The sequence below is a fragment of the Dermochelys coriacea genome, chromosome 17 (genome assembly GCF_009764565.3).
Source record: "Dermochelys coriacea isolate rDerCor1 chromosome 17, rDerCor1.pri.v4, whole genome shotgun sequence".
Classification (NCBI taxonomy): domain Eukaryota; kingdom Metazoa; phylum Chordata; order Testudines; family Dermochelyidae; genus Dermochelys; species Dermochelys coriacea.
The window spans coordinates 8024458-8051496 of NC_050084.1; the positions used below are offsets into that span (position 1 = coordinate 8024458).

Consider the following 27039-nt stretch of genomic DNA (forward strand, 5'->3'; position numbering starts at 1 on the left):
ATGGATGATTGCATAAACAATAATATCATGCTTGTGTTGCATTAAATTTCCTTCAGCGTATTTTCTTGTTGATTTCATAGATGACCCTTTTGATAAACCACCTTGCAGAGGCTGCTCTTCCTACCTCATGGAACCATACATCAAATGTGCAGAATGTGGGCCTCCTCCCTTTCTCCTGTGTTTGCAGGTAAGCGGCGTGTAAAAGTGGAAGTGTATGCCTTGTTGAGAAGCAGGTCATCAAAGCTATTTCGAAATGATAAACCATTGCCTATCACCTTTTAGTTACTAGTCAGTCTCGTATCAACTCATGTTCATCTGACAAATATTTGCTCAGAGACAGGGAAATGGTAGAGAAAATTTGGAGGTTGGGAGAAACGTGGAATTCAGCATGAGCAGGTGAAATGTTTGATTAGGCACCCATGGACACATAGAGAGAAAGATATGGTCCAGTGGACACAGACAGCTAGACCATGCCTTTGTCTCATCACTTAGTATACCTCAGGTCTTATGTAAGCGGAGTTCCTTTTAATTTGCAGTACATAGCTATGAACCATCCTCTATATAGTATTAAACTGGGAAAGATGGGTGACAAGTTATTTCTTCCTTTAACTAAAGGGAAATTTTATTCACAGAATATCAGGGTTGGAAGGGACCTCAGGAGGTCATCAAAGGAGGACCAGTCCCCAATTTTTGCCCCAGATCCCTAAATGGCCCTATCAAGGACTGAACTCACAATCCTGGGTTTAGCAGGCCAATGCTTAAACCACTGAGCTATCCCTCCCCCCAAAGCATATACCTTGGTGCTGTGTGGACAACAGGCCCATCCAGAAACTGCCACTGATTACCTAGGCCTTAGCAAGATTCTTCTAGTACTTTCCTGCATATAAATGTCTGTTCTCTTTCCTCTGGAATGAGTCACTGTGAAAACAGTCCAACAACAGATTAACTCAAATTTGGGTTTTTGAGTGTAGGAGGGGACTAAATAACCATAAAAATCCACTTTTATCTATAAAGAGGACAATTTTTGGTAGTTAATGCACAATAAAAAAACCAGAACTTAAATGTATTCTCAAGGAAGAGGCAGGAAAGTAACATGGTTTTAATCTTTTATTTTGCAGTGTTTCACACGAGGATTTGAGTATAAGAAACACCAGAGCGATCATACTTATGAAATCATGGTAAACATACAATTTAAATGATCTTTCTTCATCTTGGGTTTTGTTCTCCTTTTCTAGAAGTTAGACCCATGTTTCCTAATCTCACATTAAAAGTCAGTTAGGTACACAACCTCGTTTTCAGAATTTTATAACTGTCAGAAAACTAGCCCAGTAGCAGATTTAATTTTTTTTTTAAAATCTAGGGTCATCCAATGAAATTATAGGCAGCAGGTTTAATCCAAACAAGAGGAAGTACTTGTTTCACACAACTCACAACTAACCGATGGAATTCATTGCCATGGGATGTTGTGGTGGCCAAAAGTATAACTAGGTTCAAAGAAAGAACTGGATAAGTTCATGAAGGAAAGATCCATCAATGGCTATTAGCCAAGATGATCAAGATACAATCCCATGCTCAGGGTGATTCTAAACTCTAACTACCAGAAACTGGGAGTGGAAGATGGGTGGCTCTGTATGCTGCCCCTGAAGCTCTCGTGTTGTCTGCTGTCAGAGACAGGCTATGGGGCAAGATAGACCATTGTCTGACCAGTATGGCAGCTCTTATGTTCTTACTGAAATTAAAGAAAAAATATCCATGTCTAACATTATGGAATATGTAGAGGTTTTTTAATTTGTGTTTTATTGTCCATATATGGCTCACAGGCTTTCATTAGAAAAATTAATAGACAATTATTTTACCATAGGGACAAATTGCTTCCTCCCTCTCCCAATGAAAAAGTTTAAATAAGTTTCTTTTAAAAAACAATTCAGATTTCATTTCATGACACTACACTTTTTTGAATTATAGCTGGTAGATACATTAAATGTTGCTTTTATATTTAGAGCGTCTATAATGACAGTTTCACAAACTAGCAGTAATTATGGTAGATGACTTATTGACATAAAACTGCCTTGGGACAAAGTGAAGCTTTTAAATGGCCAGTACCAAAGCAGCTTGAGCTCTTACTGCCAGGTAGCACCAGAATTTCTTTGATTCTGTAGGCGGCGATCTGTACAAAGAGGGACCCTGAGATTTGTTCTTTTTTCTCTCCAGACGTCAGATTTTCCTGTCCTGGATCCCAGCTGGACAGCTCAGGAGGAAATGGCACTTCTAGAGGCCGTGATGGATTGTGGATTTGGAAACTGGTGAGAATTTAGTGCCTGAACCAAAGCCCATTGAAATCAAGTCTTTCCACTGATTTCTGAGAGCTTTGGGTCAGGATCTGAGTGCTGAATATTCTGGCACACAACATAGCATATTCCTCACGGTTAAGAGTCCAATCTAACCATTAGTGTGGAGAAATGAAAGATCAGGGGGTCCATTCCCAGCTCTACCACTAACTATGTTTGACATTGAGGAAGGCACTGAAGACCTAATCCTGAGAGATGTGAAGCACCTCCTGTGAGGTGCAGAACTCCCTCAACTCCCACAGAAGTCATTGGAATTTGAGGGAGCTCGACATCTAACACGATCAGGCCTTTAATTTCACCCTGCCTCATTTTACTCATATGTAAACTGCCTGAAGACAAAAATTCGCAAACTGTGGTCTGTGGCCCACAGATGGTCCATAAAGCTTGTGGTCTCCTGAGAGCTGGCTGGTCACATGGTGCTGGCTCTTCTTGTTTCCCGCTGCTATATCACATTAAAGACAGTTAAAAATAATTACTTTTCTGGTATTAGTCTGTTATTATTCAAGTAATTGTAGTTGCTACAAGGATATTAGGCTTTCGCAAATTAGAGGAGATCAGGCTTGCAATTGGGAGCCATCTCCCTTCCCATTCACAAGACAATGCCTGTATTAAGATGTGGTCCATACTTAACGGCCAGACTAAAATTAACAGAACTCCAGGCTCTGCTTTATACAGAACTACATCAGATCTCTTGAATGTAATTGCAGACAAAATTAAATTTGAAAACCTGTTTGAATTTCCATTTAGAAACATAGAATAAAAGACTGGGTCATCGAGTCCAATCCCGTTATTGCAGGCAACCCACTCAGATAATGCCGTAAAGTTATCAAACTCCTTCTTAAAACTAGTTAAGTTGTTTGCTTCCACTACTTGTATCGGAAGGCTATTACAGAACATTGCTCCTCTGAGTGTTAGAAACCATCATCTAATTTCCAGCCTACATTTATTCCTAGCCAGTTCATATATTCTTATGCCAACATTGTCCTTGAGCTTAAATAGCTCTTCTCCCTCCCTGCTATTTACTTTCTATAACTACATCTGGGGAGAAATCATATTCCCCCCTCAGCCTTCATTTTGCTAGGCTGAACGTGCCAAGCTCTCTCTTTAAATGGTTCTTTTTTCCATTAGTGAAAATTCAGCCAATTTCTTTGGGATTTTCCCCTCCTTAGGCAGGACGTGGCCAATCAGATGTGCACAAAAGCAAAGGAGGAGTGTGAGAAACATTATATGAAACACTTCATTAACAATCCCTTGTTTGCATCTACATTGCTGAACTTGAAGCAGGCAGAAGAGTCACAAAACGCTGACACGGCCATTCCATTCCACCGTAAGTATCCACCATAGGGATGGGCACTGTCTCTAAGATAAAACAAACATTCAGGGAATTCAGATTGAACCTTGGAGAAGGGTGTGTACTTTGCTTTTACTCAAAAAGGAGAGTAATATTTGGTCTGTGAATCACCACAGAATATTTAAGAATGGGATTTTCCAAATCCCGGACCAAGCCTTTTGGTACATAAAATATGCTGCACTCCCTCCATTAGGTGCACTGTGGGAGAATGACGGAATGAAGTCACCTGATGTTGAACCCAAGAAGGTGAACCCCTCAAAAATGCTGCTGGTTAACTGTCTGGGCAGAGGATTCTCTGAGGAACGGAGTGTACCTCACCTTACCCCAATGGACTCAGCACTTTTACCCATCCTAATTACAAAATAATAAGGCTGTCTTAGCTAACTAACTCCTCCTGCATCTGCAAAGGGAATACCCTTTTTTAGAACTGCAGTCTGTTTTGCATTTACATGTCAAATTTAAAAATTCACAGCAACTAAAACCCATATTTTTCCAGCTGCTGATGATCCTCCACGACCTACCTTTGATTCCTTGCTCTCCAGGGACATGGCTGGGTATATGCCGGCTAGAGCTGACTTTATTGAGGTAAAAATCTCTCATCTTATTTTGTAGTTGCTACTGACTAGGGACACACACACACTCATTCTATCTACAGATTTTCTTAAATATTCATATAAAAAGTATTAAAGGAAATTAGGGGATTGGATGATAAAACCAAGGATAGCCATGACCTTACTTTAGGGGGTTCCATTTATAAACCGAGAGGTGTACTACAGGGCATGAGAAGCAGCTAACCATGAGTTTGTGAATAAGAGTTGTAAGGCATTACCAAAAGTCTGATAATGAATGACTCTTATGCAAGAAGGCTAGAAGAATGAGATGCTCAACAAAAGTGGGGCAGCTTATTTTTAGTTTACTTTTCCTAGAGACACATGCATATGGGCCTGATTCAAAGCTAACTGAAGTTCACAAAAAGGCTCCTGTTGCTTTCAGTTTCTTTTGATCAGGCCCATATGATCAGGTTTCAAAGTCCTCTTACAAAGCAAGCTTCTATTCATTCAGTGATCACTAATGTCATAATTAACATACCAGGAGTAAGTCAATCCTAGAATAAGCAGGCACAGCCCCCATTGGCCCATGTTATTTTTCAATTTTTGTGCAGAATTTTCCACACAGAATAGGAGCAATGGCAGTCATTCTTCAGCTCTGTCATCTGCTCCAGTGAGTTATCAAGATTCCTAGAATTAACTAGTGAGCATGTGTTGGTCTTCTTTGAACAGGAATTTGACAACTATGCTGAATGGGATTTGAGAGATATAGATTTTGTGGAAGATGACTCAGACATTTTACATGGTAAGTCCCATGTCTTGAGAAGAATGTTTGAAAGTGGTGTCTCAAAATGCCTGCTCAACATGGTTCAATCGATATTTCTGCACATATGGGTTTTTGGGGCAAAGTTTAAATTTTAATAGAATTCTCTCAATTGTGTGTGCTGAGTGTAACACTTGCATTTCTATAGTGTATTTCAATCCAATGCTCCTGCCTTAATTTTGAACAATGGGTGTACAGACTATATTTACACATAAAGAAATTGCCTTACCCACCACTGAAATGTAGCCAACTGTAAGGTGGAACATCTTAATAAGGCCCAACCACATCTAGTGAATTACTAATACCACTTCCTGTTGCATCTAGGTGTTGCTTGAAAGTCTTCCCACCAGTTCTAATTATGCTTAGCTTGTGAAATCTGCTAGCAGGGTGGTATTGATACAGGCAACAGTAGGCGGTGTGCAGATTAAGCCCTATACAGTGAGTTCAAAATATTATCCTCTTCAGATATTGTGATCTTTGTTTAGCCAAGTGAGTACACTGAACTGCAGTGGCATAGGTGAATGTAAAGATTTCCTTTTCCCCTCCATGAAAAGGAGGGTTACACTCACAGCTTCTAATATTTTTCAAAGAAGAGTTTCTAATATGAGTTCACTGAAATTCTGTGAACAAATTTGCCTAATTGGTACCAAACAAAAGTAAGTATTAGAATTGAATTAGGTTTAAATCCTTGGGGAAAGAGGATTTCTGGTCTCTGTCATTTATAAACATTGTTGAATATTCAGCAGTACCATGCTCACATTTCAGAGTTCTCCATCTAATTATTGGGATGCTGGTTTTCATTCTTTTTATGTAACCCTGACCATGAAAGCCTTAGTGTTCCTTGGAGTCACAGAGGAAACTCCAGTTCTGCATAGCCCAGTCATTCCAAATTTCAGTGTGAAGTTTACCAGGACACAGCAGAGAACGTGACGTTGTAATACTTAAACCTTTGCTTGACTCCCAGGAATATTTCCATCTCTAAACTATAATCTTGGAATAGCAACAGTTTGTCTGCATTATAAATCAAGTCACTGACTAATGTACATTATGCAGAGATTCAACATGTTCTCTCTGACGATAAAAAAAGTTCTTCCTCTTTAAACATGTGTGGTAAGAAATTATGCGTAAATACAGCTGCTCTCATTTTCTCCATTAACTCCTGGCAAATCAAAATGCAAGCAAATAAATAAACAAACAGTGTCCTGGTACTGTTCACTAATTCATCTATTTTAGCCTATTCATACATTTGCTATTCATTGCAACCAGTTTACGGACACAATCTTCCACACCAATTGCATGCTCTCTCCTCCTCCTTCCCCAACTTTAGCCATTTAAGATATCCCTCAAAGAGGTACAGCACAGAACTCAGAACCCAGTGGAAGAGAGTGGATAAGGAGACTGTAAGCCACCTTTATACTCTCCCAGTCCTTGGCTGTTCTGGGGGCTGGAGAGGTCCTCCAACATACCGGAGGCCTAAGTTATGGCAGTCTCCCCTGGTTGTCCTGTGGGCTGCAGCATTGCCTGGAATTCCTGCAGCTTGTCCCAATATGTCCCTCCTGCTCCCAGCTCCTCCTCTGGGCATACCATCTTCACTGGGGCTTGTGAGAAGGGCCAGGATAGGCAACAGTATTCTGTCAGCCACACCTGGGGTACTTAGGGCTCCTTCAAAAGGCTCCTGCCCTCTTACTCAGCATAAAGGGGACTAGCGCAAGGATAAGGATCTCACACAGAGTTCTCAGATAGGAATTCCGCCCCCTGCCCGACATTTAGCCTACATTTGTTTTGTTTGGCTTTTTAAGAAAGCCACACATTTTCTTCAGTGTTCCTACCATAACTATTGTGTTAAAAATGGATTTTTGAAATCTAATTTACTTTCCACATCTTGCTTCAAGAAATTCACTCCGATTAGACAATGAAAATGAACTGGCCAGGTTCGTTTTATGATCATCATCTCTTTCAGGTCTAAGCTACCTGACCCCTGTCCCTTTAATTTCATCCTAATTATATTTCCTTGCATTGCTCTACACGGTTTCTCACTACTCCCACAAGAAAGGGGAATGCAGTTTAACGTAAGGCATCTAGACTCCCAAATGTCTTATCAGGAGCACAGAACGCTTGTAATTGCTGAGTCATCCAGCTTTTACCACCCCAAATAATCTGGATCCTTCACTTTTACTTCTTGAAGCTGACAAGATGGCTTCAGGAGCAGTGTGAAATACGTTATTACAGTTAACTCTTTGTGTGCAGCACATGTAAGTTGGTAAGTGCATGCAAGTAGATAATTGATATTGCAATTAAATATAGTAAAATGGACAGGATGAAAGAAACAAATGATTACCAATCTGTAGTTCAGTCAGGGGCTTTTTGAAAAAATCTTAGACATTGAGAGTTTTTATTAGAGACTGCATTATAGTGTTAATTCTTAGTCCTCATCTAGACTCTCTCCTCCCCCCTCCCAAAAAAAAAAATTTTTACTCTTAATATCAGAAAGCATTTTACCAAGGCCTTCTGCAGACTTTGAAGAAGTGATTAGATATAGACTAAAACTCTGATTGTGTTGGCGTGAAAACATGTGCCATGAAACTTGGCAATGTCCTTTTAAAAGTACTATTTTTAAAACACTACACAATGTTTATTCCTGAGACAGCTCTTGAGGAGGCTCTGCTACAGCTGTCTAAAATAGATTCCTTAAGATTTTTCTCTCCTCTGAGAAGGGGTGAGATTGGATTATATCCAATGTATGCTTACAAAGACAGGATTACACCCCGAATGGCACCTGCTTACATAAATTAATTTACATTTTTCCTGTTGTATGGATGAGTGATGCCAACTAGTGGATTAGTTGGCCTAAAACATGTCTTTCATTCACTGCAACTCAGGTATCTTTAGAGCAAATGCTGTTAGAGAAGGGAATCGAAAGGGTCAGGCAAACTATATTTGGATATACTCTAGATACGTGCACAGTTTTTTTGGTTTCAAAGCGGAGGATCTCTGCCTATTATTAGAAGCTATACTGATCATTTCTTATCTTTTTCCGTAATGGACACTTTGACTGTGACATCACCTTGGATTTTCTTGGTCATAAGGTCAACAGCTGTCTCTCCAGCATTCTCCAAGGGGAAAAATATAGGCAGATCATTTTAATTCTTGTAGCATCTCTTTTCTCATTTCCATGCAGCATGTGGCTTAGGAGTAGCCTGGGTCATTTATGCATTCCAGATCTTGTAATCAGTTGCTTCTATGTTGCTAAGGAGTGGAGAAAGGGGTTCAGGGTCTCAAGATTCACATTCACGTTTGTGATAGTGTTAGGAAAAATAAGTGAAATCAGTTTTACAAATAGGGATGTGCAGTATGCACAAATCTAGCCTGTAGTACAGTGGTTGGCAACCTGTGGCCCACGCCGTTTCCCGCAGCTCCCACTGGCTGGGAACGGTGAACCACGACCACTGGGAGCTGCGGGCACCTGTGCCTGCAGATGGTCAATGTAAACAAACAGTCTCGCGGTCTGCCAGCAGATTACCCTGATGGACCACGTGCAGGCTGCAGGTTGCCCACCACTGCTGTAGCAGCTTTATGCTGCTGTACAGTTCAGTGGTTTGGGATTTTTAACACTTTGAATTAAAGGCAGCCGGCCTGCTTTGTACAAGTGAAGTGGGCTTTTTCAAGCTGTGATGAACACAGGTTTTGGGGGGATTTGGGGAGAAGCCTGGTGTGATAATCTCATATGTAATTAATCTGTTTTTCTGATCTTCCTTTCTATACTTGGCAGCTTTGAAGATTGCAGTTGTAGATATCTATCACTCCAGGTTAAAGGAAAGGCAGAGGAGAAAAAAGTGAGTTCTCAACCAGTGATTGTAGTTCACAGCTTCAATACTCACTGTGTTATGTGCAGTAATACTATCCTGACATTAAGTGTAATTGATTTTAAATAGCACTTTCCAGAAGGATCCCAAAAACCTAATACTGAGGAAAACTTCTATTAGAGCAGATCTCAACTCTGATATTCTGCTTTCCCTATGTGCACAGAATACAGATCAGCCACATGGATCTAAGCAGGAGAATTTAACACTTCAACAAGCCAGGGAGTATGCAGATTCACATACAACAGAATTAATTTGCACATATTGGTGAAATTCCCCCTGGACAAAGGATCTGCATAAGCTTCTACACACCGTAAACTTCCATTTAAGATGTCAAAACCAGGCAGAAGCAACATATAGGCCTTGTGTTCGCCATATGCACAGTGGTGAATTTCACCAGTAGAGTACTTTCAATACAAGCATCTCAAAGCAATTTATAAATAATTAACCCTTCAGCATCCCTGTGAGATAATATACCCATTTTTTAGAATGAGACACTGAGGTTAAATGAAGTCTCAGCGAGTTAGTGGTAGATCCAGATGTAGAAACCAGCAATCCTAACTCAGCTCCCTTCTCTAAACACTGTGCTGCCAGGACACGGGTACTTAGACCTTGGTTTAGGAGGCCTGACTCCCAGTCTCCTACTCTAACTAAACCCAATCCCTTTCCATAGATATGCTCACATCATGATGGTTAGTACACTAGAGCCTCTTTTCCTAAGTGTCTGAGGACACACAATACAGATAACTATGTGTTGCTAATATGAGGTGGTTAAATAAAGTTTGAATACTTTATTCAACAAATTTCATTACTCTAGAATTATTCATTGAATCTTTCAAATACTTTGTCCAGTTTTTGTAAGTTATTCATCCTTTTACTGCCAGGACCAAGATGATTAACAACTTTGGAGCAAAACTTGTCCATCCCTCCTTCCAGAATAAAAGGTCAACACAACATGTTATTTTGAAGGGTAGTTGAAAGAGAAGGAGAATCAATTAGATCTGCCCTTCCTTCTCCCAATTAAAAAAATATGTGTGTGGCATAAACTACATGATGATACATAATGTGTCTTATTAAAAAAAAGGTGTCTTAACCCCAATAGTTGTGTATTACACATTGGGGTCAGTGGCTGTTAAGTTTTTAATAGACCAAGCAGGACAAAACCCTAAAAGAACATAAAACTGCTAACATCACTGTCACAAAGCCTATTAAATCCTGTTCTACGTGGGATGGAAAAACACTTGTGCAGTTTATATAAATAGACAGAGGAAGTAATAAGTTTGATAGATTTAAAGTTCAGCCACAACCTGGCCTAACAAAGTTACTCAAAAAGCAAGCACACTCGCTCTCTCTCTTAAACTTGTGTGTATATAAAATAACCACACACACAGGCAATATCCATGTGATAATTGCAGAGCCCTGTGATCATCTCGTGCACCTCTGACCATCTGACCTATCCTCCGCCCATTATCTCATTTCCTTGGGGCTTAGTCTAACATTCAAACCTCATGAGTGGCTTTAAAACAGCCACTTTGTTGTTTGTTTTTTTTTAAACCAAGCTGGCCAAAAATCAAGCATAGGCCTTGCTTCTAGCTTTGGAGGGCCAAGACATAAGACATTCAAAAGACCTGACATTTGTGTTTAGAAAAGCTATTTTAGATCCTTTTAAGAGGTTATAGCTCTCTTTGAGCCCTGCTGGTTAAACTCATGGTAACCAAGAGAGCTATCCCAAACTTGTGCTGACTAATCGTTTATAAAATATCATGTATTCCCCATTTATAGAGTTAGAACTTGTGTAAAATTGTCTAAATATTGCCAGAACCCCTTTGAAGTTTGTATTTGTGCATTAATAAATGAGTTATTACTTATTACTACTTTTTCTTTTTTAATTATAGAATTATAAGAGACCATGGCCTTATCAACCTCAGAAAATTTCAGAGTAAGTACTAAATATAGCTTTCTGTTTAAAAATGGCTTTAAGCCAAAGTTAGAGATAGACTTCAAATGCTGGATGTTTGCAGTGTATACTATAGAATGGTTTACACATACTATGTTCAAGATAGTGTCAGTCAGCACCTCATCATCATATATTAGGACTTAGAATTGCAAGTTGCAGGCACCATAGCATTCTTTGTCACTTCGTTTGTAATTTTGTCACCATGGGGAGAATATCAAATTTGGTATCAAACTTGGACCCATACGGTGGTTACAGATTATGGTGACCTGTTCAGATTCCTTTAGTCTACTTTCATTGGTGGGATTTATGTTCCCTCTCTCACTAAAAGTAATATCAGATGTGTTATTAACTCATGGCTTTGTCCTTCGCAAAAAAAATATGTTACGATCATGATACGTGACTTAGTTTGAGGAAGTTTGTTAGTATTACAATACCACTTCGAGGCCACAATCTGATCGGGCCCCTTTACTACACAGAGGCCCTGTCTACTCTGGGGAATTTCAGTGAAAAAAATTCCTACCTGGTCAGCTGCCTTGGTAGCAACACCAGTACAATTTTTAGTGGAGATTAGGCTCCAGGGACATATTTTACCACTATGTCAATGACAACCAGTGCGAATTTTGGCTACATGTGTAGACCCGCCTTTTTTTAATAAAAAAAAACAAAACATCATTTTTCCCTACCATGGCGTGAACATGTATCATGTGAAGGGAACTATTAGAAGTTACCATATGAAGAGGATTCTTCTCCCTCAGCAAAATGCCTAGCTGTCCCAATTCTGCTGCCCAGCATAATGATATTGCGCTCAGAAGTCACCATTTTTTTTTTTAATTATTATCATTGCAGTTTTGGAGAGACGATACCCCAAGGAGGTCCAAGACCTTTATGAAACAATGCGACGGTTTGCAAGAATTTTAGGCCCAGTGGAGCATGACAAGTTCATTGAAAGCCATGCATGTAGGTGTTTTATTGACTTTGTTCATATTTAAGCTGTTCAGTGAGAGTAAGCATTTAAGTGGGTGACAGGTTGTTATATTAGTTGTCAATGGCCGTCTCTAAATAGATATGATACAGATTTTCCTCCTCCCCTCCCACCCAGCTACCTCAGGTAAAATAAATATGGCCCTGGGTGGGTATACTAAATAATCCACACTCTTATTGGTGCATTGTCCATTGAAAAAAGCTAATGCGGTCTTGGGATGCATCAGGCGAGGTATTTCCAGTAGAGATAAGGAGGTTTTAGTACCGTTATACAAGACACTGGTGAGACCTCACCTGGAATACTGTGTGCAGTTCTGGTCTTCCATGTTTAAGAAGGATGAATTCAAACTGGAAGAGGGACAGAGAGGGGCTACTAGGATGATCTGAGGAATGGAAAACCTGTCTTATGAAAAGAGACTTAAGGAGCTTGGCTTGTTTAGCCTAACTAAAAGAAGGTTGAGGGGAGAAATGATTGCTCTCTATAAATATATCAGAGGGATAAATACCAGAGAGGGAGAGTAATTATTTAAGCTCAGTATCAGTGTGGACACAAGAACAAATGGATATAAACTGGTCAATGGGAAGTTTAGACTTGAAATTAGATGGAGGTTTCTAACCATCAGAGGAGTGAAGTTTTGGAATAGCCTTCCAAGGGAAGCAGTGGGGGCAAAAGACCTGTCTGGCTTTAAGATTAGACTCGATAAGTTTACGGAGGAGATGGTATGATGGGATAACATGATTTTGGCAATTAATTGATCTTTAAATATTCATGGTAAATAGGCCCAATGACCTGTGATGGGATGTTAGATGGGGTGGGATCTGAGTTACTACAGAAAATTCTTTCCTGGGTATCTGGCTGGTGAATCTTGCCTATATGCTTAGTGTTTAGCTGATCGCCATGTTTGGGGTCAGGAAGGAATTTTCCTCCAGGGCAGATTGGAAGAGGCCCTGGAGGTTTTTCGCCTTCCTCTGTAGCATGGGGCACAGGTCACTTGCTGGAGGATTCTCTGCTTCTTGAAGTCTTTAAACCACGATTTGAGGACTTCAGTAGCTCAGACATAGGTGAGAAGTTTTTCACAGGAGTGGGTGAGTGAGATTCTGTGGCCTGCGTTGTGCAGGAGGTCGGACTAGACGATCAGAATGGTCCCTTCTGACCTTAATATCTATGAATCTATATTTGAGTGTATTGTTTGATATGCCAATTAACGAAGTACTACAGTCCTATACTAACTGGTCTAGTCTTTCCTCTTCATGAGAAGATCACTGTTCATGCACTGCCGTGCTATACCATAGAAAGAGTAAAATACCTATGACCTAAGTCTATATTCGGGTTAAGTAAGCGGTTAATTGTATATTCTGTAAGATACATGTGTGCTTTCTCAGCTAGGACATAATTATACAGCACAGCCTCTATTAAGTGCCTCACCTTAAATGGTTTCAAACTGTTCCATCATCTAATTGTCCAAATTCTTTTTGCGTAATTATAATATGCATCTCAGCATGTCCTAGTTAAATTCTCGTGGGGGTAATTGCATCCTGCTTACCTAAATTCTGTTGCTTTGTTAGGGGGAAATTACTCTTCATTAGCAAGCACAAAGCAGTGTGTGAACAGCTGTCCTGTTCCATGCCAGATATGGCTGCATTTCATGACACAGCCAGATACTGAGCTAGGGTCTGATCCTACAAATCTTTACTCTTTTTGGGGTGGTACTGACTCCAGCACCTAGTCCCATTGTCTTACTAGCCATAGGGAGGCCTTTTTATTTAATCTGAGCTCCCTTCAACATAGCCAGGGATACACATTAATTACATAAGGCTCCTGAGCAATATAGATACGCTAACTGAAGCCAAACAAACTTTTTGCTTATTGTAAACTAACTGGTACTAGAAAGCTGTATAATTAAATCTCAGGTTAATAAGTATCCCCAAACTGGAGATAAAGGGCAAAGTTAGATTAACTGCACTACTGAACTGACCACAGAGAAAAGGGGATTCAAGCCAGGGAAAATCTTAGAGACAATCCAGTAATTAAAATCGTGGATCAGAGACAATGTAGCATAGTGTAAGAGGTCTACAAGGTATATAGCTAGCTACTTGAAAACAAATACAGGATAGGTTTCCAAACATTGCCCCTCCCCGGACTTGTTTGAAAACCTTGGGTCTCTCATGTTCCAATCTCTGAATGTACAGAGGCCCTATGTGACCAGAAGTGAGCTGTAGCTCACGAAAGCTTATGCTCTAATAAATTTGTTAGTCTCTAAGGTGCCACAAGTACTCCTTTTCTTTTTAGAACTTTCTGCTCTTGTTAATGTCAGTGAGAACAAAATCAGACCCTACATCCTCTGTACAATTTCTCTACCTGTAAACTCGGGATAACTAACTGTGTTGTGAGGATTGTTAATGTTTGTAAAGTGTCTTATAAAAGTCCCTAGAGTAGCATCATTTGGCTCATTGATAGTAGGTTAGAGGAATTCCCTGAGCCTGAAGCTAAAATAGCTTCCCTGCCCAAATAATCTAGAAGTGGTCTTACAAAATAAATCCAAGTTGTGATCAGATTATATCATACCACATCCAGTAATTTGTAGGTTCTGCTTGCTCAAGATCACAGATGGGTCTAGTACAAAAAGTTAACAATATCTGTGGCTATAGACTTTAGTAACCGAACGGCCGACAAGTAAAGAATGTGCCGCAACATTCACTAACAGCTGCATTTACCCACATTTGTTTTTTTTGATTCCTCTGCTGCTAACTGTTGGGGGGAAACCCAGTGGAATTTGAACTGCGAAGAGAAATAAGGCGTCTACAGGAATACAGGACGGCAGGAATCACTAACTTCTGTAGTAAGTACATGGGAGATTATTCAGCCTATGAGAGAAGTGAAGGATGCTTAAGCTACGTTTAGTATGTGTTAAATGAGAAGATTTTTTTTTTAAATGTGTTTGACTCACTCTTTAGCTAAGAGAGTCTTTTATTACTGCTAAGAGAGCAGTGGGTTTTTTGAAGAACTATTTTGAGTTGATGGATAGCCCGGTGAACGCACCATCGAGCAACGCTCAACATAGTCATCACTCCAAAAAGCTATCAAAGTACTAGTATTGTAGCTCAGTAGCCATAAGTGCTTTCCATGGGGGGGGACAGGGCAGCTGCACTGTATCGACCAACAGGTGAAGAATGTGAAGGAAAGAATCAGACTTTAAAAAAAAAAAAAAAAATCTCATTCAGCCCCAGAAGTGTGATTATAGAAACTTATTTTTGCCCTGAAATTAATTATAAAGGGTCAGATCCTGACACACCCTCACATGCCAAATAGTATTTGACTCCACAAATACTCCCACTGAAATCATTTGGACTCTAATAAGGATAGCAGAATCTGGACCAATATTAGGGGACAATTCATTTCCTATTTATTGAAGTAAGGGAACAGCAGACTGAGAATTCTGGTTCAGTACAGTCCGTCAGAACGTGATACGTGTTTGCTATAGGTGCAAGAACTTATGATCACCTCAAGAAGACGCGAGAGGAGGAGCGCCTAAAGCGCACGATGCTTTCCGAAGTCCTCCAGTACATCCAGGACAGCAGCGCCTGCCAGCAATGGCTCAGTCGACAAGCTGACATGTATGGTTACAGTAAGATTAGGCCTTTTCCATGCACAACTTTAATTGGAAAGATTCAACATTTCTTTCTATTGGCAATAATAAATGTGTTTCCCAGATTAGTATGGGGCGAGAGGAGAATAGTCTCTAATTCACAGAAATTGAAAAAAAGCCCTAAGTGATGGAAATAGTGCTTAAGTGTCAAACAAATATCTTTAAATCCATTGCAGGAAACAAGGGTCTTCCCTTAAGGTTATTAATGAGAACACAGATGACATTTGATGTCCTTTCTGGCAGTGTGATCTTAGCAGCAGCAGCTTTATCAATATGCCGTCTAAACTAAATTGGGGCTGTGAACAAAAGCTACAATGCACAGGAAGGAAATGTATATCACAGAATATCAGGGTTGGAAGGGACCTCAGGAGGTCATCTAGTCAAATCCCCTGCTCAAAGCAGGACCAATCCCTAATTTTTGCCCCAGATCCCTAAATTGCCCCCTCAGAGATTGAACTCACAACTCTGGGTTTAGCAGGCCAATCTCATACCACTTGAGCTATCCCTCCCCCCACTTGCATCCTGTACAACTTGCATCCTGTACTGTCTAAGAATATAGTCTAGCGAAAGGACTATATTTTCCCTAGTTTTTATCTTTGGTCTTTATTCCTGGGCCAGTACTGGAAAGTGCTGCAAACATGGAAATTCCTTTGAGTTCAAGGATCAGGCTTACATATGTAAATTGCTAAGCTTCGTCTCTGGATTATGCAAGTTGGATGTTCCAATTGTTACAAGATGGGAAGTAGTAGTGTAGGGGCCAACTTTTGCAGCTGTTCTTATACAAGTTATGCATAGTTAATTTGAAGTTTCATTTCCTTGCAGTGATTCTGGCCTGAGTCCCACAATGCCAGTTGCTTCAAATTCAGGTAATTATTTTCTGTGATGGAGCTATAATAAAAGCCTGAAGCCCTCCCATCGACATAGCACTGTCTAAACTTGGGGTTAGGTCTGTATAACTGCGTCACTCAAGGGTGTGGAATATTCACCCCCACCCGAGCAACATAAATTTTGCCGACGCTGGCTATGTCACTACCTCCTAAGTGTTGAGTAGACTCTACCATGCATCAGTGACATTAGTCTGTTAGTTCAGGAGAGTGGCGCCTCTTGCTTGATTACAGAATTGTCCATCCGCAACCCTCATGCCCAAGTACGGTAAAAGTGAGCACTGTCTATAACTCACACATCATTCTGGATGCAGTCAATGGGTTGTTGCTGAAATTCTAGGTCCTTTTGGCTTTACAGATAGAATCAGTCTTTACAGCTGCATTATTGAGTGTTGCAGGGGAAAAGAGTTTTTTCTGATTACACTGCAACAAGATTCAGGGTTGGTTGAAAAGATGGTAAAGATGTGCTGTCCTTTCCTTGCAGTCATGTGGAGCTGCTTCTGGGTCTCTTCGCATGTCAGAGTGATGTGTGCATGATAAACCTATCAGTATGCAGATGTGAGAATTTATATATGAATTACCCACAAATATTAAGGTTGCAAAGTCAAGCACTTGGAAGTTAGGAAATGCCAAAATTAAGGTTACCCATGCAACCATAATTCAGTCCCCTTGTGCATATGCAGTATGGTACCGTCTTTAGTTACATGATCACATACAGCATTTCTGTGACTATCTTGGTTTTTAAGGAAATTCCATCATGTGCACTCATATCAATACTCACATTGGTGAGATCAGTTGGAGTTGAAATCCCACCTAGGCACACTTGAAAATCTACTAGGCACCTGTATGCTTCTTTAGGCACCAAAAGCCTTCGAAAATCTGGCCCATAACACTTTCTGCTGGCCTCCCTCCTAATGTATAACTGCAAAAACTGACCTGAAGTCTGACGTGAAGAGCATCTCAGAGTAGCTCAAAAGCGTACCTCTTTCACCAACAGAAGATGGTCCAATAAAAGATACTACCTCACCTACCTGGTCTCTCTGATACCCTTGGACTAACACTGCAAACAGTGGGAGATACTGTATTTTTGCTTAGCATTTCAACTGCTTCTTTTGGTAATTTTCCATTTGGCGGCTTTATTTCCAGTGGGCATTCATTTGCAGTTACACTTTATACATATTGCACTATTAGGTGGGAAAAATAGACCATTAAGCTTATCAATAAAAAAATAACAATCCTGGCAGTTTCCTATAACATTCCTGTTTCACACCTGCTGTGAACTGTAGATCTGCACTGCACACGATAAAGCCAGTCTACATACCAAGTTGCACTGATTTAGCTAAAAGTATGTAAGTCAATTTAGCTAAACTGCTGTAAAATGCTGCTTATTCTGTTTAAACTTGGCTAATGTCATTTTAGCTGAAGTTGATCCCTTGCAAATCCTATCTTAAAAAAAGTTAATTAAGTGTTTACTCAGGAGTTTTAACTTAATCAATTGAAAACCCCATGTCTTTAGTTAAACTAGTGCAGCTTTGAAGATGAGCTCTAAATAACTGACCAAACGCTTGGATCTTACTGGGTTAACGTCATTGATGTCTGCCTTTTGAGACGAAACATCTGGAGAAACTGCAGCCTCCGAACTAGCATCCTAGGCTGTGAACATTGCTTTCCTTATTTCCATAGGTAGACGGAGTGCCCCCCCACTGAACCTCACAGGTCTCCCGGGCACAGAGAAACTTAACGAGAAGGAGAAAGAGGTAAGGAGAGTGGAAATGAACGGGAAGACAGATCACCACCATGTAGCTATTTGTCTTCGGACTCAGTCTTGTTGAGCAGTCTTAACCTTGCGAGCCTTTATGAGCTGCCTAATCTTGGTTGCTACAGGATATAGATCTAGCAAATGGGTTTATTGCAGTGTAAGAAGCTTGGGGAAGTTGTTACATTATAATGTGCAGAGTGTGATGTCCCTTACTCCACTCTGGTTTTATGATAGGGAAGAGAGCAACTTTTTCTTAATGAATGTTTGCTTTAAAATTGGCTGAGGATTTCTTTGAGGGCCCAACAGAAACCATCACTTGCTCCTAACAAGGTTTTTTTTTTTAAAAAAAAAAAATAGTTCAGCCAGCTCAGACCAAAGGACTAAATCTCAGTCAACCGTATTAGGCCAAACCTACCGAAGTTGAGTTATAACACTATGATGATCAATGGCAGATGAAACAGTTCATTCTTGCCGTTTTGTGCTTTGTCCAAATTTCTGCCCTTGGATATGCATACGAAGCTCCTAGTAACTTTGGTGGGAGCTGACATTTCAAAGAGCAGAATTTGGCCTTCTTTAAGAAACTGTTTGTTAACTTGGCCTAGTAATTGAGCACTGCACTACCATATAGAATACCATGGTTCATCTCCCAATTCCTATGAGAGACTGACTTATCTAGCTAATTAAAAACAGCCATGGAAGGTTGATGGGAGGCCCATCTACTAATCTTTCAAATGGAAGATGGTGGTCTTGACATGGAGGAAGACAATAGAAACAAGGTCTTTATCTTGCCACATATTCTACCAAGGAGCAAATGTCAGTACATTTGATGTGCACTAGATGAATTTTAGATTCTCTTTCCGCCACAGCAATCAATTGTGTTTTCCATTCATTGGATCTAGCAGTTGTGAAAAACTTTACCAATGGACATGGTATTTCTGGCTCAATTCAACATACAGATAATTTTGCCCAAACATTAGCTTACGGGAGAGTCAGATTTCCTTGTCTGCAGAGTTCAGAGAAGGTCTTTCTTATTGAGATCTTGTGTCTCAGCTGATTTCTGTCAATGGGGTTCAGTCACTGAGCACTTCATTATTGAAAAGAAGGGGCAGTCAGCATCTCTACTGGTATCCTTACAGCACAGAACCAAGGGGAAAGCCCATATTTGAGAGCCACATGGAACCTTTCCTGTCAAACAACAGAACCTGAGAGCTTTTGGGAATCAGTATTTTCAATCTGCAGGAGAGACTAGGGATTGTCATCTTAATAAGCTCAGTTATTGTCAATTGCATAATGTCCACCATGCATAATGTTGCTTTGCATAATTTTCTGCCCTAATCTGCTAGAGAGGGCAAATAGCTGCTTTTATAAAAGGGTATTTAAAAAAATTTTAAAAAGTCATAGTTTGTAGGGGATTAATAGATAGATACCCTTTCTGGCATTTGTCCAATGTGCTGAACTGGTGGTTGTGAGTCCCTTCAGCATGTGCACTTCTCTTCACTTCTGCACTGACACCACCCATGCTGGATGCTAACACGTCTGCAATATTAGGTTCTTGCTCTCATCTCCCTAGTGTATTGTCAGTAAAGAATGTTTTCTAAAGCAGCAGCTAGCAGCAGAGCACTCCTCTCAGCAAACTCTTCCTCTTATTACTTGCAGGTTGGACTCGCTTGTAATTGCCATTTCCCTCCCGCCCCCGGGGGAAAATAAGTGTGGTTTTTGGTTGTCATTCCTTCCTCCCACTGCTTCCCCCCCCGCCCCACCCCAGGTATTGCAAGACGAGCAAGTGTGGCAGATGTTAACATTTATTAACTTTACCTTTGTCTTCTAGCTCTGTCAGATGGTGAGATTGGTTCCTGGAGCCTATTTAGAATATAAAGCTGCTTTAGTGAATGAGTGTAACAAGCAAGGAGGCTTGAGATTAGCCCAAGCTAGAGCACTCATCAAGATCGACGTGAACAAAACCAGGAAAATCTATGACTTCCTGATCAGAGAAGGATACATCACCAAAGCCTAAAGACACATGTTGAAGCCCTGGCGTGAGTGACATATGTGGAGATAGCTTTGACAGTACTGAAAGTTTTTAACTTTGTTGAATCAAGGACTCTGGGGTTTTTTGGTTTTTTTTTTTTTTTGGTTAAAAAGTAGGGAACTTTGTCAAATTGTCTGAATACTGACATTTCTTTGTCTAGTTTTCTTTTGACTCTGCTGTATAAACACTCCTATTGTCAGTATTATGCTGCCATGTACTTCCAAAAGAGTTGTGTGCCATATAAGCTAATATTAAATGTGAGTAGACATTCATTTTTAACACCTCTTGTAGCTATAAAGAGAACCATGGGACTTGATTCTGCTAGAAGTGCAAGTTAAGAACAGAACTGCAACCCCTAAAAATAATTCTCACTTGTAGTTTGTATGGTTGAAGGGATTTAGAAACTTATCCCCTCCCCTTCTCTCACTACTTCGTGAAATTGTGTTGGTTTTCAGACGAGTACATGGTTGACGGTATAAAAATAGAGTTTGCAAAGGTGTGCTTTTTAAAATTCTAATGTGGAAGGAGGAGGGAAGTCATATTAGGAAGTACATTTGTAAGTATTAGTGCATATCACAGCAAGAGTCAAACCCCACTCCAGTTTGGTTGTTTTTTAAAAAGCTTAGTACACTCATTATTTGGTGACAAGTCAAGCTACCAGCAATTCTTACACTTAAATCTAATTTTTTTTGTTGCACAATCCTAAAGGGAAAGGTTCAGCCAGAAGCAGCCTTTTTCATAACATACATAAACCGTATACTGCTCCTGATCGATACCAGAGCTCCTACATTCACAAAACATCCAATTAAGACAAATTACAAACCACTCTGGGAATGTCCTTTTTGAACTTAGGGACATGCTCACCTGTATTCCTGCATTCAATGGAAACGTGCTGAAATAGCCAGCTGAAAATATAGGGTTGTGACAGCTTACTGAAATAAAACTAATCAGCTGTTCTATTAATAATTCAGTATAACCATTGTATTAAGATATGGAACTAAGCTTGAGGATAAAGGTAGTTCCTTTATGGTCATTTCCTTCTTTTGCAATCTAAGGAGGAAAAACAATAACTTGAGAGGCTTTTTTTCCTGCTTGTCTCTCTTACAGTAGAAATACAATTCTGGTCGTCTTTGTTTTTTCTTAAAAACACTGGGACCACATTCTTTGCTGCACTTGGCTTCTGTGGGGGCAGAGAGCATCGTGGAGCCTGTTACTGCTTTCTGATTGCCTTCCCTAAGGCAGACCATGATGTAGTTTAGAGACACCTAAGGGCCAGCTGGTTTCTAAGGCATCATCTGCCAGTTGAGCATATCTGTAGCTTGAGCATAATGTACTGCAGCCAATCCTTCTCCCAGACCCTCTTCAGCCCTGCTCCAGGGACTGGGAAGGGAAACAGGAACCTACTACACTGCTTCTACACCTTATAGGGACTCCTTGGTGAATGGTGTCTCCAGCAGGGGAGTTAAAACTGGATTCCATCCCCTTTGTACCACAAGAGAGGCTCGAAGGAAGCTGAGCATGTCTGAGAATCTGGCCCACCACCATCTCCAAGTGCTGTTAGCACTATGACATCACAAATGCCAAGAGTTAAAGCTGAACAACTGAGAGGAGTTTTCACTGTTTCAAAGCTTTTGGTTTCTGTTCATGCCTGTTTAACTCAACCACCTAAATACACCAGGGAGAAGAGATCTGTAAGAGTCAACAGTTCTGCCCCTTAAGTGAGGACAGAGAGGACACTGGCTCCAGGTCTACCAAGGAGACCTCAAGAAAAGCCAGGGAAGTGGAGATTCAACATTGCCAAGGTAAAGAGAAAAAAACAAGACGGGTGGAACGGTGTGGGGACTTGTAAGTCTCCTTTATACACCACAAAAGTAGCAAGAAACGATATTGTTTTCCCCTTTTGCAGACAATCTTGCAATCTGGGCAGTAAGGGGATTTCTAGTGTGCTTGCGGCAGGTTTTATAACAACACTAATATTTGTTGTTCCTATGATTATTTTGAATGTTTGAGCTCTAGCCCAAACAGAAACAAGCCAAAAACAAACATATAACAATCTCTCTCTGATTCCCATGGCTGTTCTGGTAGGACATGTCAGAGCACATGGACATTTCTATATTTTCAGCTGTATTTGTGGTCTTTCCTCCCTCTGCCCCTCACCCCCATTTGGAAGTAACAAAAAGGCCCTTCACAGCCGAGTCCCTTCCTGCATTGATGCCCTCTTTGCTCAGCCCCAGTTTGAGCTTGTCTCCACTGTGCACCTCAGTGCCTTCTTTCAGGCAATGCTTGAACTCCACCTGCTTCCCTTCTCTTTCAAATCCACTTCCTTCAAACTGCTAACAAAATAAGTCCAAAGACTTTTGTTGCTTGCAAGACATATGCCCTCGCTTTTCAAGTCCTTTCTAGTATTCCTTTAATTGTGAGCCGTTTGGGCGATGGACACGCTCTTTTTCTGTACTGAAACGTGCCATGCACGGCTCTGGCATTATCCAAATAATTAGCAATAATGAAAAGTTACAGTTGCCATGAATATGGTGTTCTGTTTACTCTACTCTTCTTTTCCAATCAGTTAAGCCAGTACAGTGACCCAAGGGAAACCAGAACCCCATTCACAACAGCCAAGTTTGTCATTTTATTTTTCTCTGGTAAATTAAAGAGGCAGTGTAGTCTAGCAGTTAACACAGGCCTTAGGAGACCTGGGTTCCATTTCTCCTATACTTGCTGTCACCTTGAGCAAGTCACTTAGGCCAAGCTTTTCCGAAGTGACTAGGGATTTTGGGGGCCTTGCTTCCAACTTGAGAAACTAAAAGGGCCTGATTTTCAGGAAGTCCTGGACACTCCTTTCATACCTCTCAAGTTGGTTCCCTCAAAACAGAGGTGTGTGCGCACGCACACACACACAAAAAAAACCACCAAAACCACCAGTCGCTTTGGAAAAACCTTGGTTTTAACTTCTGTACCTCATTTTTCACCCTGCCTGTAAAACAGGGATAATAAAAACCTACCTCATCAGGATGGTGTGAGACTGAACCCACTAAGCATACATGGAGGTTCTCAGATGGAAGGCATTATAGGAATACTAGGCATTATTATTATACTGTGAGCTCACCGCTCAGGATTTCAGTTGGCTTAATTAGAGACTCAGGTGAACATGAGAGGTTAAATAAGGAACAAGGCTTGGGTAAGATGGGAAAGCAGGCCAGTTTTGGTTAACGTGCCTCGCTGGGATTCTGCAATACTAATTATGCCTGAACTCATGTAAATAGTAGAGGCCATGGCTGCTTTCGTCACTAAGCTTTCTTAATCACTATTAATAACTGGGTTTACATGGTATGATTTTGGGGAACATAAATCTGCTTTGGGCATGTTATTTTTCTGCCATAAAAGACATCAGTGCTTTAAATGGTTATTGCTTATAATAACTGAAGTCGTGCTAACCAAGCACGTGCTGAAATGCTTTGCTGAATCAGGAGCTAAAATTGTAAGCTTTCTGTGGCAGATATACCATGCTTTTATACTGTTCGTACAACTCCTAGCATAATAAGGCCCTGATAGTTGAGTAGGGCGCATACATGCCACTGTAATACAAATAATAAAGTCATGTGAAGTCCCTAGTTTTAGTGGCTACTCCAGTTCCAGTCAGGTAGGTGATAGTGAAATCTCAAGCATCCGATTTTGGTGACAAGAATCTTGGCAGACTAGAACTACAGCTTTGCACATACAAGGTAAACAAAAACCTGCTTGTGTTTTACTTAAAGGCAAAAGAAGAAAATCCATCCATAGTGAATATGCCCGCTGGCATTTTTCTTTGCTGTTCCAATAAACTGGTTGAGCATTCTATGGGAAAGGCAGAAGCCTGCTGATTAGTTCAGGGAAAGTGGTTCTTAGATGTACACAACAGAACATAGACTCAAAGCATGTTGCTACCTAGCTTCAAATCTACAGCTCACTTTGATTTGGTCCCTTAAAGAGAGCATTAAGGTATGTCTACACAGCATTTTGGAGCGAGCCTACCATCCTGCATTGACAGACTCAGTCTAGCAGGGCTTATGCTCATGCTCTAAAAACAGCTGTATGGACAGCACTTTGAAGATGCAGTTCAGGCTGGAGCTCGGGTTCCGAAACCCCCCGCCCCCTCAATATTTCAGAGCTTGAGCTCCTGCCTGAGACACAACTTCAAAGCGCCATCCAGACAGCTATTTTAGAGCATGAGCCCCACTAGCCTGAGTGTGTCCGCCTGAGCTGGGACTCCAAAATACTGTGCAGACTTACCTTCAGAGGCTAAGACCGTCTCTAATTTTTTTGCATGTGTGTATTTCCTAATAAACCATTCCGCCCAAATGTTTTCCGTCTCTTCTCCAGGCAGACTTACTTGCCTTCCATACGCTGATTGCTTCTGCTTGGGCCTATGTTAACTAGCCAGGCAACATTTGCATCCATTCTCCCTGTAGCAGTGCTGGTTTGTGGCAGCCTGTTAGACCCTGCCATTTTCAAATGGAATGGGAAATAGCTTATGATGTCTAGACATTTGTTTAGGCACGAGCTCAAATTCTTCATCATATATCATTAGAGCAGAAGGATGATCCAGGGTCAGGGGATTAGCCTAGGACTTGGGTGATCTGCATTCAGTTCCCTGCTCTGTCACAGATTTGCTGTATGTAAGTCACTTGGGCACCTAACAACCATTGATTTCCTGGGGAGCTAAGTGGACCTTAGTCTCTTTTGTGCCTTATTTCCCCATCTGTGAAATGGGAACAGCAGCATCTGTCTACCTCATGGGGTATTGAGGATTAATATATTAAAGATGTTCAGGAAATATGAAAAGGGGGTGCAGATAAGTACTATAGAGAGAGAAAAATAGGGGAGAGGGGGAAGAGGAAAAAAATCCAACCTCAAACCTAAGACATCAGACAGGAGAGAGAGAGAGAGAGAGAGAGAATGTAAGGAAAAGGCTAACAATTATCATACTTACATGATCTATTTAAACCATATGCATTTAGAAGCGGGGACTCTGTTTTGGTATGTATATCACCCAACGCAATGGTTCCCCAATTCCTGTTTGCATCACTACTGAGAGACAATAAATAAGACCGTCTTTGGAGGGGGAAGTTTTTGGTGGGGAGGGACAGGCTGATATAGAACTTAAGGGAAAGAATTCTACGAGCTATGGCCTATCAGAAAGAATCTCAGATTGACCTAGGAAGGGCTTCTAGGATCCCTAGAAACAAGGTGGAATCAGATGAGGCTCAAGGAGGAGCTTTCATGATAGCCATGGCCTACACTATGAAGTGAGGGGTTATTTTGAGGCATGCATCCGAAATTAAATGATCCGATTTCTAGCTGTTTGGGGCAGTGACTGCCTTTGGTTCTGTGTTTGTACAGCACCTGCCACCATGATTTCCTGGTCTATGCATGGAGTGACTACAGTACAAGTAATAATAGTTGGTAATGCTGATATTTCCTTAGATTTCATACACTCCATCCATGTGGAAAAAAAAAACCCACAAAGGAATTGTTTCAAAATGTATCAGTGTCAGGTGGACTCAGACGTTCACCGTTATTTCAGCCTTTCATCAATGAAAGCAAGACTTGGAAATCTAATCTGGAAGAACCATAGCAGAACCATGCGCCTTGACATTCTCGGTCGAAAGGTGCTACAGAAGCATTCATGTGTTTTGGTACATTGAAAGATTCTAGCTGTCCCTGTTTTCAGGATGTGCTGAGCACCTGCCCTCTGACTATCAGGCCCCTTACAGATGGTTCACATTTGGCACTGGGGAAAAAAGGCACCCAAAAATCATTAATCAGTCACTTAGGAGAGTCTTGGTCTCTGTCATTCAAGTTCAAGATTTCAAAAAGATGGAAAAGCAAAAATGGTCTGTGATACTGTAGCGCTGGTAATGCTAGCCAATGGTTCTGCATTGAGACATCAGCTCACTGAGGGCTCTGATACTGCCCTGTATGTGCTGTGGTGCAGAGGTACTGGTGCCATGGAGAGCCAGCCATTCACTCACCCATGCATTGGGCATAGACTCAAGTGCGCTCTAGCAACACATCTAATCACAGTCAGGGAGGCACACAGGAAACAGCATGGGCAAATGGATACAGAACTGGACTAAGACTCAGGAGATCGCTGTTCTATCCCCAGCTCTGTTGCTGACCTGCTGTGAGACCTTGGGCAAATTACTTCATCTCTGCCTCGGATTCCCCACTAACTTGAGCTGCAGCCTGCTCCCCTAAGTGGCCAGCAGGCTGGCTCACTCAAGTGAAAAGCACTACCCCTCTCGAGGGAAGGGGTTTTGTGCATGGACCAGACTCAGGTTGGGGCAACACTCGAGCTGGAACTCGGGTTAACTGCGGTGAAGACGAGCCCTTTGTCTAAGCTCCGAGGGGTATGGCTGGTTGGTTAGGATGAAGGGTGGAGATGGGAGGTAGGGGAAATGGAGAAGAGTGACTGCAGAGTGGAGTCAATGGGGTACTGACCTTTATTCCCTTTTCTGCTTTTTAGAAGCTGCAGTATAAGATTGCTGGAAGCTTTTGGTCAGGGGAGGCTATTGAATGGGTGTGTGTGTGTATATATTACAGTTATGGACAGACAGTGTTCTTGGGTATTGCGTTTTGGAAAATTTAATATTAAGAAATAATATTCCACCTTAAAAGGAATCTGTTGGAGACAGGTGAATGGATGCTGAAAATAGCAGCGCCTCTCATTTTGCTGAATGCAGTGATCAGCTTCAGATACCACAGCCCCAGTTTTCCAGTGCCCTGTATCACAAGGAGTCATTTGCACCAGTGCCAAAGGGGTGTAAAATGCCTCCCCTTCAGAATAGCAATGTACTACACCAATTTTACATG

General features: G+C 41.0%; 2 protein-coding genes across 5 annotated transcripts in view; one reads left to right on the forward strand and one right to left on the reverse strand.

Moving 5' to 3' along the window:
- The window catches only part of TADA2A (transcriptional adaptor 2A), a 28628-nt gene that overhangs the window by 1054 nt on the left and 535 nt on the right, over positions 1-27039 (forward strand). The window contains exons 2-15 of one of the 4 annotated variants that reach the window (XM_043499571.1): positions 81-187; positions 1119-1178; positions 2212-2303; positions 3518-3675; positions 4196-4284; positions 4980-5052; positions 8840-8903; positions 10826-10869; positions 11734-11844; positions 14637-14708; positions 15351-15483; positions 16338-16381; positions 18083-18156; positions 24413-24415. In XM_043499571.1, coding sequence (XP_043355506.1) covers positions 81-187; positions 1119-1178; positions 2212-2303; positions 3518-3675; positions 4196-4284; positions 4980-5052; positions 8840-8903; positions 10826-10869; positions 11734-11844; positions 14637-14708; positions 15351-15483; positions 16338-16381; positions 18083-18156; positions 24413-24415 — 1124 coding nt within the window. Of the gene's footprint in view, positions 1-80; positions 188-1118; positions 1179-2211; positions 2304-3517; positions 3676-4195; positions 4285-4979; positions 5053-8839; positions 8904-10825; positions 10870-11733; positions 11845-14636; positions 14709-15350; positions 15484-16337; positions 16382-18082; positions 18157-18515; positions 20463-24412; positions 24416-27039 lie in introns of those variants that run through there. The other 3 variants (XM_043499570.1, XM_038375927.2, XM_043499569.1) reach the window with 3 other exon arrangements.
- SYNRG (synergin gamma) overlaps positions 1-27039 on the reverse strand; it is a 129560-nt gene that overhangs the window by 922 nt on the left and 101599 nt on the right. The gene's annotated exons all lie outside the window — the stretch shown is intronic.